At 54.1% G+C, this 12,046-nt stretch overlaps 1 protein-coding gene across 16 annotated transcripts in view; it reads right to left on the reverse strand.

The window, feature by feature from the left end:
- Window positions 1-602: 602 nt before the first annotated feature.
- MADD (MAP kinase activating death domain) overlaps window positions 603-12,046 on the reverse strand; it is a 39,102-nt gene continuing 27,658 nt past the window's right edge. For 5 of the 16 annotated variants that reach the window (XM_072617557.1, XM_072617555.1, XM_072617553.1 and 2 more), the window contains 12 exons: window positions 9,630-9,738; window positions 9,313-9,375; window positions 8,974-9,094; window positions 8,776-8,881; window positions 8,213-8,323; window positions 7,527-7,634; window positions 5,660-5,824; window positions 5,446-5,518; window positions 5,243-5,349; window positions 3,492-3,561; window positions 1,814-1,860; window positions 603-1,548 (listed from right to left, as the gene is read on the reverse strand). In XM_072617557.1, the coding sequence (XP_072473658.1) occupies window positions 1,441-1,548; window positions 1,814-1,860; window positions 3,492-3,561; window positions 5,243-5,349; window positions 5,446-5,518; window positions 5,660-5,824; window positions 7,527-7,634; window positions 8,213-8,323; window positions 8,776-8,881; window positions 8,974-9,094; window positions 9,313-9,375; window positions 9,630-9,738 (1,188 nt within the window). In that variant the 3' untranslated portion in view covers window positions 603-1,440. The remainder of the gene's footprint in view (window positions 1,549-1,813; window positions 1,861-3,491; window positions 3,562-5,242; window positions 5,350-5,445; window positions 5,519-5,659; window positions 5,825-7,526; window positions 7,635-8,212; window positions 8,324-8,775; window positions 8,882-8,973; window positions 9,095-9,312; window positions 9,376-9,629; window positions 9,739-12,046) is intronic. The other 11 variants (XM_072617560.1, XM_072617559.1, XM_072617558.1 and 8 more) reach the window with 4 other exon arrangements.

The raw sequence follows: 12,046 nt of genomic DNA on the forward strand, positions 1-12,046 counted from the left end.
CCCAAGACCTCTGCCCCACCACACAGCGGAGTGTAATGGAAAGGTGACTGGTCTGATCAAACACGAGTTCCAGTTCCAGCTCCGTGGGAGAACAGGTGATCGAAGCCAAGTCCCCTTACTGCCTGAGGCCCTCCTAGCTCCCATTCCTCTGCCTCAGCCCTGAATGCTCACAGCCCAAAGTCCAATCAGATGGCCTCCCCTGTGTAGACAGATGGATCACAAGGTCCCTCTGGTGGTCAACACAACTCACAGCAGAGCTACACATCACTGCCATCTTTACACGGCAGGCAAGTTTGGTCATGGGCTGTACCTCAGCCCCATGCCAGAGTTGGTCGAAGGCCTGGGAGTGCAGGCCCCTAACCCCAAACAAGAGGCACCAGCCTCCCCTGCTAGGAGGGTAGGGACTCCTCACTAGCAACAGAATGCCAGGGCAGAGACTGGGGCTGCTTTATCCTGGGGTGGCCCTGGGTACTGTCCTCAGCCTGCTTCCTGGGGACCAGAACCAGCAGCAGGAGTGATGGGGGGGAGGCAAGGGGACACCAGGGCTAGGAGGGGCCTGCTGGAAAGGAAGGGGCTGGACTCTAATCCAGGCACCTGAGGAGTCGAGGGGGGAGGACGTTTATTTCACATTCACAGACATGGCTGTACATTGTCTATAAATAACGTGGAGCAGAGATATTCACACCCGTCCTTGCCCGCCTGAGCAGCCCAGGTAGGCAGCGTCTGAAGACAGATATTACACCAAACTTGGCCCTCCTCAGCCCCACTCTGGTTCAGTCCAGGTAGAGTGGCCACTGGTACCTGGGCCCAAGGGAGCCCCACCACTCTCAAGTCCTCCACGCTGATGAATGAGATGCGGGGGTGAGAAAGACAGTGTGGGGGAGAAGGCATGGCTGATTACCTCTCCAGCCACCAACCCACTCCTGGGTCCCCACCTTCACCTACCCCCTGCTGGGGAGGGGAGGGCTTCGGCCTGTCCTCATTCTCCAGTGAAAGGACCTGTTCCAAAAGACCAGGTATACACTCTGAGGGACTAGGGGCAGGAATTTTCCCTGGAGGGTTAAAGTGCCAAGGACACAGAAAGGGAAACACACAACACACAGGTCACAAGGACATGAGCAATACACACACATGGCCACTCCCTACTTTCTGGAAGCCAATGGACTTCAGAGAGACCTACAGATTGTAGTCCTGGGAAGTGGGCAGATCAGGCCTGGCCAGGGTCAAAGCAGGGAAGGAAGAGGTCAGCTTGGCCCTGCTAGAGAGAGACACACACACACACTCAACCAGGCACAGGCTGGAGCCCGAGCTGAGTCAGGGACAGGGCTTGTAGAGAACACACAAATATCCAGTCTCAGTGACAACATCAACGTGCACTTCAAAGGAAGCCAGAGCCGGGGAGATGGCCCTGGGCAGGGGCAGCTGCCAAACTCTCCTTCATCAGCTAGAGACTGGCCGGGGGGGTTTGCTCCTGCTCTCAGCCTCCTTGCTCCGAGCAGCAGCCACGTAAGAGAAGAGACACAACACGGAGTAACAGATCTCGTGGGCCTGCAGGGAGAAGAGACCCAGACGTGTCACCGCCAGGGCAGGGAGCACAGGCCACACACGTGCAGCACCTGTGAGCGGGGACTCCTGCCTTGGTGGCAGGAGAAGGGGAAGGCTTGTTTCTGGCTCTCTTGGGTCCTTGGCACCACCAGTGAATTCTCCTTCCAGCTTGGTCATGCTTCCTGCTCCTCCCCTGGGCTCAGCAGGGGCCCACCCCCCACCTGTCTGAAGCACCCCAGCAGCCTGGCAGGGAGGGGTGGACACTCACCATCGGCGTCTTGTACTTGTGGCTCACCACTTCTTTAGTTTCAGGAACTAAAACCGGGCGGGCAAGAGACAAAACAGAGAGTTCAAAACGGAGAGCCCCAGCTCAGGGGCAGCGGGCCCCCCAGGCAGCAGCACAGGGGGGCCGGCATTCCCTCCCTTCCAGGCCCCTCATAGTGGCTGCGTCAGCCGAGGCCAGAGAGATGGGCAGCCATGGGCCCCTGCCTGGGCCTCAGGACCCTGTAGCTGCTGGGGGGGTGGACTTGGAGCCACAGTTTGGGAGGAGACTGGCCCCTCCTGCCTGAGCAGTGTTTGGCTGTCAGCTCCCTCAGTGTGCCCGGCACTCGGTCAGGAAAAGCCCACCCCGGGGAGCTGCTGCTTCTCCCCGTCTGAGTGGGAGGGCTTGGGGTGACCAGCACAATCCCTCCATCCCCCATATCCCTGCACAAGAGCCCCCAGGGCTAGAAGAAAACGAACAGTAGAGGCAATGCTAAACCCACCAGGCTTGAAATGGTTTTCTCCCTGAGCGGTGGGAGTGAGCCAGGCCTGCCCATGTGAGGGAGAGCGTCAGAGGGCTCTGGAGCAGACACACCGAGCAGAAGGTACAGGCGAGCACAGCACCCAGGTAGTGGGAAGGAAAGGGAGCGACACAGGCAAAATACACACATGACCACAGCCCAGAACGCAAGGCTGAGAGTGGGCCCTGCTCCCACCATGCAGGGGCCACAGGGAACCGGGCTGAGCTGGGGCAGACGCCACCGGGGCCCCTTGGGCCCAAGAGCAGAGGAGCAGCCCCCGGTGCCAGAAAGAGGGAGAGGAGGAGGACCAGCTGACCACAACTAATCCTGACCAGAGGAGGAGAGAACGATAGCCCCCCCAAACCCTGCTCCCCGGTGGGGAGTCTGGCAGGAAGAGATGGGGAGAGAACTCACAGAACCAAGGAGCCAGGTTTGGGGAGACAGAGGGAAAGAGAAAGGGAGAGAAGAAAGAGTCAGCAGTGTGGCTGCAGGGAGCCCCCTGCCCTTGGCAGGGACTGAGGCAAGGGGCCGGGGGCCAGCACGAGCCGAGATCACTTTACCTGCTGGAGAACGAAGGTTTTCATAGCAGCGACGAAGGGGCACAAGAGAGTGAAGCAGAAACACAGCAGGAACTCAAAGCCCCGGGTGCCAGCCCCCTCCTCACTACCCCTGGCCTGGGGGTCATTGTTCTCCCAGCTCTCCCTGGGTGCCCCAAGTGTCTCTGACTTCCAGCTCCTCACGGACTCGACCTACTCTCCATCTCTTTGTGCCCCCCGTGGTGACTCTGGAGCACAGAGACTTCCCAGCCCGCAGCCTGAGAACATGGAGGGTGAGCAGAGGTGCAGGCTGGGTGGCACAGCGTGTGGGCAACGACGCCGAGCTCCTGGCAGCGGCCAGACCAGGCAGAGGAGAGTGCAGATGCTCCCTAGGTCCTCTCCTTCTCTCCTTGTACCTGATTCTCTAGAATCTGGCTGTTGCTTCTCTGTCCCTGAGGGCTCCAATCTCTCCCCTGCTCTGTGTCCTCATTCCCCTTGGGCCTACTGTCTCTGGTTCCATCCTGACCCCTGTCCCCTGGCACCTGCCCCGCCAGCCCCTCCTCCAGCGCTCAGAGGTTTGAGTTACTGCCATGTGAGTCCAGACCTAAGAGCAAAAGATGGTAATTACCAAATTCCTCCAGGACAAAGACGCCTCGAACTGTATTGCACTTTTTAATGTGATTCAGCTCTATGAAAACCTGCAGAAGAAGGAGGGGAGAAGGGTGGCGTCAGGCCCCGGAGTGGCCCCAAGAGCCCGGCCTCCCAGCTGCGGCCCCACCCACACAGAGGGAAGACATTTCCCCAAAGGAGGAGAGGAGAATCCACACACACACAACTCAAAAGGCTAAGAAGCGAAGACAGCAGAAAGGGCGTGTACCTTCCGCTCCTGGCCGGAGGAGAAAGCATGGGAGAGAAATGAAGTGGTTAGTTTTATTGGCCACCCCCAACCCTTCGGCCCCTCTACTGGTCTGGGCCACTCCACCTAGGCCCCTGCCTCGGGCAGGCCTCTACGCCCGAGGGCCTCCCACGTGGCCCACCATGCATCCTCCTCCGGCGCAGAGGGCTGGCTGGCACGGGTGGGAGACTCCCCTCAGACTGAAGGGGACTGGAAAGGGCCTGGATAGGAGTGAGGGCGGGTGGGGGGCTGTGGAGTGGGGAGATGCCCCTTTGGAATAAGGGCTAGTAACTTATAGGAAGAGGCTGGGGCACAGATTTCTGAGGGCCACACTGCCTCCAAGGAGGTCACAAGGGCAGGAGTCAGGGCTCCATACACCTTCTCTCTGGGACAAACCATGGGTGGACAAAACCCTTAGGCAACAGCCTGTATAGACACTGAGTCAGGGCATTAAAGCATTTATGGAGCCTAAGAGGGTCAGTGGGAGACAATAAACAGGACAGGGTAGCTGGGTGTGCTGGCTAAGTCTCATCAGGCTGGAAGAGTACTACAGAAGGTCCTTTTCCCAGAAGGTACTGGAACCCTCATGGATATGAAAAGCAGTCAGGTCAGGTCTAGACAGATTCCCCCAAATCCCACAATGAAAAGGCACTCAGGGCTGCCGGGCTGGTTGGGCAGCTGCTTCCAGTAACCCCAACACTGCCCAGATGGTCCCACTGAAATCAGTAGCGGAGAAACGCCAGGAGCAGAGAGAAGGTCCCAGTTCAACAACAACTTCACCTTCCCTGGTATTCCCTGCCTGTTCGGGCAGCACATGCCCAGCTACAGCTCAGAACCCCAGGGAAAGGAGTGAACACAGCAAGGAAAAGGGAGGGAAAACACCTGGCTGAAGAGACAGCTGAAAAGGGGCCCAGGAGCAGGCGCTGGCTGCAGAATGGAATTAGCTTAAGAAAAGGAACACTGTGTTAAAAAAGACCGAAAGGCAGAAGTCATGGGTCCTGTAATGGAGGCACATGGGGCAGAGGCGGAGGGCGGCTGCTCTGTGCGGATGGCCTGTGGAGTCAGGGACGGTTAAGGGTAAGGGAGCCAGGGAGGGGAAGAATCTGCAGGAGAGGAAGAGGCAGAACCCGCCCCGGTAGAGAGGACAGACACGAGCTTCACACACGGAGAAACGTGCCAGGGCCACACTCACAGAACAAACCAACACCAAGCAAAAGAAAAGCCCGGGAGTCAAGAGAGCCGGAGGGAGTGGGCGAAGAGGGGTCGAAGGAGACGCTCCCCCTCACACTGCCCTCAGGAGCCCGGCCCGTGGCTCACTCGTCTGGCCCAGCCTGCCCCCTGGCCCAGGTCCGCCACCGGGGCCCACTGCCCCCTCTTTGTCTCTCTCTCTTTCTCTCTTCCCTGGTGGGGTCCTGGGGGCCCTGCCCCTGCCCCTGCACACAAGTAGTGGGCTCTAGGGCCTCCTGCTGCTCCTGCCAACCTACCTGGCTATGCATGAACTTAAGGTTGATCCCCTCCAGCGTAACCTGAAGCAAGCCACCCTCGCCCGTCCTCATGTCCTGCACTGGGAACTCACCGCCCAGCTCTGGACCTGTATTGAGGAAGGAGGCTGTCAGGCCCCGGGGAGCTCCCTGTAGGAATTCTGACAGCCCAGAAAGTTCCTGCCTGGCAGAAGTGCTGACCTCACCTGGCTTGGTGCTGTGCTGTCGAGCTGCAGCCCGCTCCATGCTGTCCTTCACGCAATAGTACAGTTCCCGACACTGCAGCACACAAGGAGGGGAATCAGGCCAGCCTCTGGCCCACAGCCACGCCCAGGAGCTCGCTGGCATCCCAGGACAGGGGCTCCTTCCCTCCCCAGCCCACCACAGCAGAGGACACCGTAGCCGCATCCGTAGCCGCACCTTCTTGGTGTAGAACTTGTTGAGCTGCGTCTCGGGCCCATTCCTTCTCCACAGACAGAGCACCTTGGTCTTGGGGCAATAGGTCATGTTGATGAGTTTCTCATACCACCAACGCTCAGACACTGTCCCAATGCTGCTGCGCAAGACCACACAGTCATCGCACACCTGCAGGGGAGAAGACAGAGGCTCAGCGGCTCCCACCTCCTGGAGGCCTCGCCTCCTGCCACAGTTGGTGCCGGCACTGTCCCAGCAGCCCCATCCCACAGCTCTCTGCCAGGACACAGAGACACAGAGCTCAAGTAAGGACATCCTCCTGAGAGGCCTGCGAGAAGAACGGAAGTCCAAGAGAGAGGTCTTTCTCCCTTTTCAAACGAGCATTTATCCAAAATCCACAGCACATAGTTCTCAGAACTCGGTGAGACGCGAAGGAGATAAGGGATGCTCCCTCCTTCCGCTCCTCAGGGAGCAGGGCGACCAGAGAAGGCCATCGGTGAGACTCCTAATCTCAGCTCCGATCGATGCCACAAAGGCACCTCTGTTCACCCAGGCATTTTTGTTTTTACGTCACTTCTGGGGAAATCTCATTCCCTCCCAAGTGAGCCTTCCCAGGTATCATTGCACTGAACAAATACTTCAGTCCTGTGGCTATTGAACTTACCTTTGAAAAGCTAAACCTACTTTCAAGAAAATATCTCATTTTTTGTAAGTGACTTCTAAGCACTCTGCCCATCAAAGGGCAGTAGAAATACCAACTGGTCTAAACCGAGAGCACATAAGTCCTCTCCAAAAGAATTTTAATACTGCAGACGGTTTATTGTGGATCACAAGAACCCTGTGGAGATACATGATCATGAAAGAGAGGACAATGGGAAGTGCAAGCTCCTAAATCCCAGTCCAGCTCAGCTGTGATTTTATGCTAAACACCATGTTTCCATTTCACAGCCTAGAAAATGGGAAGGACAACACTGTCCCACACTCCACAGTCACTCACACAGCAACAATCCAAAGGGCCAGAGAGGAGACAGAGTTGCTCAGGGGACCAGGGCGTGGTTCAGATGCTTAAAAGATGCCAGTACAATGGTGTGCGTAAAGCTCTGGTATGGAAGCGGCAACTGCTGCTGCAGCCCACGCCAGCTGGCAATCTTTGGGCAACACTCTAAGGTGCCTTGACAGGCCATAGCCTCGGCGTGGTCAAAGGGCACAGCAGTATGTGGGGACCTGTCCTGGGCAAGGCCTACTTCTGGGGGGCTGGGATTGCCCTGTCTCCAGAGGATGCTAAGAACTCCTGACAGGAAAGGAGGAAGGTGGTGAGCTCTGAGCCCTCAGACACACTGCCTGGCTGGAGCTGAGGGAATGAGGTCCCTGGCAACCGTGTCGCAGGGAAAGTGCCTCCAGGCCCACACTGAGCTAGGATCTGCATGCCCCTTGGGCCATCCAGCCAAGGACAGAGAGACTGCCAACCCTTTTTCTAGCCCCATCAGCCCATGGCTTCCATTTCTTATTCAGGGAAGGCCTTCTCTATTTGGCCTCTTCTGACAGTCATGAAAATCAAGTCCAAATGAGCCAAACTGGAATGACCTTATAACTTATTTTAATCCAGTGCAACTTGGTGGAGGAGGGCTATAACTGGATCCTGAAATCCCTAAGCAAAGAGATATGTTTTAAAATTTCAAAGAAACCAACCTATGGCAAGAGATCACTGGTCACCTTTACACTGTTAATTAGCCAAAAGCCAAGTGATTTTGGAAGAGCATGCTTCCATTCTGGATCTAGTCTCCCATAATCCTATGACAACATGGACAAATGTTCTCTGGCTTCTTGGCTGGAAGATTTCTATTCATTCTCCATGTTTCTGGTCAACACCTACCTCCATAAAGAAGATATCCCCACTGGTGTCTGTCCCTGCATGCACCACGAATGTCTGTTTCTTGATGTGACGGCTGCCACTCGGCTGGAGAGACACGTCACGCCCATTCTAGTAGAGGAGACACTTTTTAGGGTCAAAGAGGACTCTGGGCAGGGCCCTGGTCAGCGCTGGAGCTAAGAATAGGCCCCTATTCAGCACAGTCTCACTGCTAGCTGCTGTCCTATCAGGACTCCCTTGAATCCCCTTATCTGAAAGATAAGAGTTTGTACCATCCACAAGAGTTTTGGTTTTTGAAGACCTATGCTCTTGGGCTAAGGCCTTCAGGCCAGCGCTCCAAATCAGAATAAACTAATAATACCACTGCAGCCCAACAGGGTTGCCTGGATCTCCACAGTGGAACAAACCAAGAGACAGGCTCTTGGGAGCAAGCAATCTTAATATTTTAATATTCCGAAACCTGTATTCCAATATAGTTGATTTCCTTTGCAAGCCTCAGTGTTTTAAGCATTTAAAAACCTTATTCCAAGAAGAAGAAGAAGCACCTAGGCTTCAGCAGCCTGATCCAGGGGCCCAGCTCTACAGGGTCCAACCCCTTGCATCACTAGGACTCTACCATCTGCCTTTCTTAAATACAGGGTTGATGAAGAGGTGGAGAAGAGCCCTAGGGGAATGCAGCAGGTACTCACCAGGCTGGCCAACTGATCTAACACTTCATTTATCTGCTGGCCGTACACAAGTCCAATGTGAGACTTCCCCATCAGGCGTCTCACCTTCTTCCGGATGTCATTCTTGTTTACCTAGGAAGCCAAAGTAAGACCTTGTGGGGAGAGGCCAATCCCCAACCCAAGGTTCAGTTCTCTGGAGGGAAAAGAGGACGGCAGAGAGAGTACATCCCTGTGATCAAGAAAGGAGTGGCAGCAGAGACCACCTTGAGTCAGCAGCATGTTTTTTGCCAGAGTAATGGGAAAGAAGAGAGCTCTGGGAAGACCATGGCACCGAGTCACAGTGAGTGCCCCTCAGCATCGGGCATGGATGGCTGAGATACGGGTGACTTTCACCTGTTCCAAAACTGCCACTGCCTCATGACAAGTCTTTGTACTTGGCCTCAGACTTTCACAGCCCTAGGGAGGGCTACACTTAGATGGTCTGACTCAGTGGACAGACTCTACAGTGACCTGGAACAGGTCTGGCCCTTCCAGTAGCAGGAATAACAAAGCTCAAGGAGACCAGATTCCCTGGCTTCCATTACCTTCATCAGAAGCATATAGGAGATAAGGTTGTTCAAGAGTGTGGCCAGCAATCGATCTTCATCATCCTCCAGGCGCTTCCGGTCATGTTCTCCCAGGGACAGGTACCTGCCCAAGGAAGAAGAGACAAGTCAGCCTGGTAGTACGAAGGCAGGAAGCCGAAGAATCTGAGTTCACGTGTCCAAACTGTGGTTGTGTACCTGTCGATCATTTCTTGGGGTCCCTGATCCATGCCCATGCCTTCTCTCTCCAACATCACAGCATCAAGGAAGGCATCTTCCCAGAACTGCATCTGGTCCCACAGGGTAGAACGTTCTTTACCTGAATACCAGAGAGGCTCCTCAGAAGATCACATAAGCCATTTGGACGTGGCTCCTTAGCCACAGAAGTGCTCTCCTTAGGAAAGGGAGTCACCTCAAACCCCAGGGAAGAAAGGAGCACAGGACTCTGCCCCCACTCTAGAGCACAGCTGCCTCTCAGTGAGGTCAGCCCCTCCCAGTGAGATGCAAAAGACACAGTACACAAGGAACGGTGGTTACTCAGAGAGAAGGTCTCCATAGCTGCATCCTCTAACTGGTCCCACATGGATCCTTTGTCCCTCCCTGCCAAGTTATTAGCAGGAGGGGTCATGGCAGCAAAGGAAGGAGAAAGGAAAAGAAAGAGAAAGAGGATGTTGATAAACACCAAAGTCTAGCACATTCTTCCAGGAAAGTGTGTCCCTTCCTACCCCAGCAAGCTGTCTGATCGCTGTGTGTCACCACAGACCAAGGGAGGCCTGGGTGACGACCACTTCCCTCACCTAGAGCCTCCTCACTCTTGGTCCTAACTAGCCTATCTGAGCTCTGCCCCCACTCACCCAGGAGTCCCTCGTAGAGGTAGACACGCTGGCTCACATCTTCAAAAGGACGAACGGGGCTGCCCACTGCTTTCTCTTTTGTACTTGGCTTCAGACTGTGGGCTTTGCCCTGCGAGGAGGAGATGAGAGATCAGCTGCCATAGGTGGGGTCCCCACAGAGTAGTCAGACCATCAGTGGGTCTATTACTCTAAACTGCCCAGTAAATCCCGCTGCTTTTCCACTCTCTAGGATCTTACTGAACTGGTCTCAAAGGCTAGCTTCCATTACGACCATTTACGTTACTACCTAAAGTGTCCATCTAGCCTTCCTTCTTGTCACTCCCAATAGGAGCACTTACCCAACTCAAGGAAAAGCCAGATAGGTTTTCTCTATAGTATTAACAAGAAGATTCCTATATTCATTCTCACAGTATTCTTTATCAATTGGGAACGGGTAGGGAATGAAACTGAAGCAGGTGGAGAAAAACGCAATTTGCCCTAGATAACTCTGTAAATGAGGACGGAGCTACTCCTCTTGGTTCACTGCTCTGCAATCTATTTCCTAGACAATGGGGACTCAATACCATTGATCTCAGAGTCCAAAGGTCTGGGCGACTGTTCTCAGTAAGCCAACCTCACAAGTAAGTGATGTTTACCTTCATGCCAGGCATAAGGACAGAGAGAGTCAGAAATCCTTCAGGGCTCATGGGCATGCAGCGGAGTGGCTTCTCGCTAGACTGGAGGTATACCATGTCTTACAATACCATCCCAAATAAATTCTGAACTCTTCACATAGAAGTTATGGCAGGACATGAAATGCTCACTAAAACCAGTTGGATTAGATTCAGTAAAGGGCAAGCCCCATTCACTTGCACATCCTGCTGGCTTATAGGTCTCTTCTCCACCCCAAACAGCATAATGGGAACACAGCATATGCAGAAGGCCCAGCAGTATTAATAAGTGATTCCATCTAAATGTCATGTTCTACCTTCCCCACAGACCGACAGTCATCAAAGCCTGAGGCCCTCCCAGGGATCTCCCCTTCCCATTCCTGACTGACAAAATGGCAAGTGTGCTGGAGCACTGAATTCAACAAACTGGCTACTTAAGGAGAAACTCATGGAAGAGGAAGCCTGACCTAGAGCCTGCCTGGTTAGCGCTTGCAGTGTGACCTACAGCAAGCCCCTGTCAGAAGAGGGCAGCCTCACTGAGCTGGCAGAAAAATGTGAAACAAGTGATCTTCAAATCCCGTGGTGGTAGACGTTTATCCACAGATGCCCAGGGCATTCTAGCTCCTTTATGGATGACTTTTGTGCTGCGCTCATGGTCTTTCTCTCCACCCCAGCACTTTGAATGGATGACCCACAAGCATCTCAAACTCAATGTCTAAAACAGAAGCCATTCTGAAAGAGCTCTTTCCCAGTCAACTAGAATCTTCCCTCTGAAATTACTTCTCATTGCTCTGTATTTATCTTGTATGTGTCTCCTTCAGAATGCACGCTCCTTAAGACCAGGGACCATGTTTCCACCTTCTTCTATAGTCCTGGTGTTTAGCAAAGTGACTGACACACAATGGGATGCTTGAGAAACAAGTTTTAGTTGAGTGATAATCAGTATCTCCACTTCCTGTCCCCTCACCTTCTCCTAAGTCTTTTGCATTCTGGTTCCGACATCATTTAATTGAAATTGTTCTACCCAAAGCTACTAAAGCGCTCTTCAACGCTCAAGCTAATGGCTTCTTCTTGATCCACATCCTTCCTGGCCTCTCTACAGTATCCAACACGTTGATGGCCTTCTCCTCTGGAACATTCTCTCCTCTCTTGGTTCTCCTCCGACCTCTCTGACCGATGCAGTTCAGTCTCTTTTTCTGGATCTTCTTCTTTGTCATGTGTTGGGATTGGAAGCTCAATTCCGTGTGGACAGTCTCGGGCGGGTAAAGGTGGGAGCTTCTAAATCTTAGAGCTCTCATGAGGCCCCCCCCCAGGAAACGGCAGGGGATCGAGGTGAACCGAGCTATCTCGAGTAATTCCGCCTCTTCCCGTGAGAAACGTGATGGGAGAGAGATCTCCCCGCCCTCAAGATTGTCCCGGATCTGGGCACACCTAGTTACCTAACAGCACGGTATTCAGATGCAAACTATGCGGCTGAAGGTTAAGTAGGATTGAGGAAGCCTGAAAGCTCTCTTAGCACGTGAGGAGCCAAGAGGACAGTAGGCTCCGCTTCTCTTCTTTCCTCTCTCCCCTCCCCCTCTCTCCCCGCTTGTACTTCTACTTCCAATCCCTTAAGATCCTAGCCTCCTTAGGAAATCTCCCCCTCTTCCTCCTAAGGAAGACCGCCCCCTGCACTTGTAACCGAGACCCTGAAATAAAGCTCAACCCTTGTTCGACTCTGGAACGTCCTTTCTCTCATATGAGCATCCGGTTTTGGCCAACCGAAGA

Source organism: Notamacropus eugenii, chromosome 6, assembly GCF_028372415.1.
Source record: "Notamacropus eugenii isolate mMacEug1 chromosome 6, mMacEug1.pri_v2, whole genome shotgun sequence".
In the NCBI taxonomy this organism is placed as follows: Eukaryota; Metazoa; Chordata; class Mammalia; order Diprotodontia; family Macropodidae; genus Notamacropus; species Notamacropus eugenii.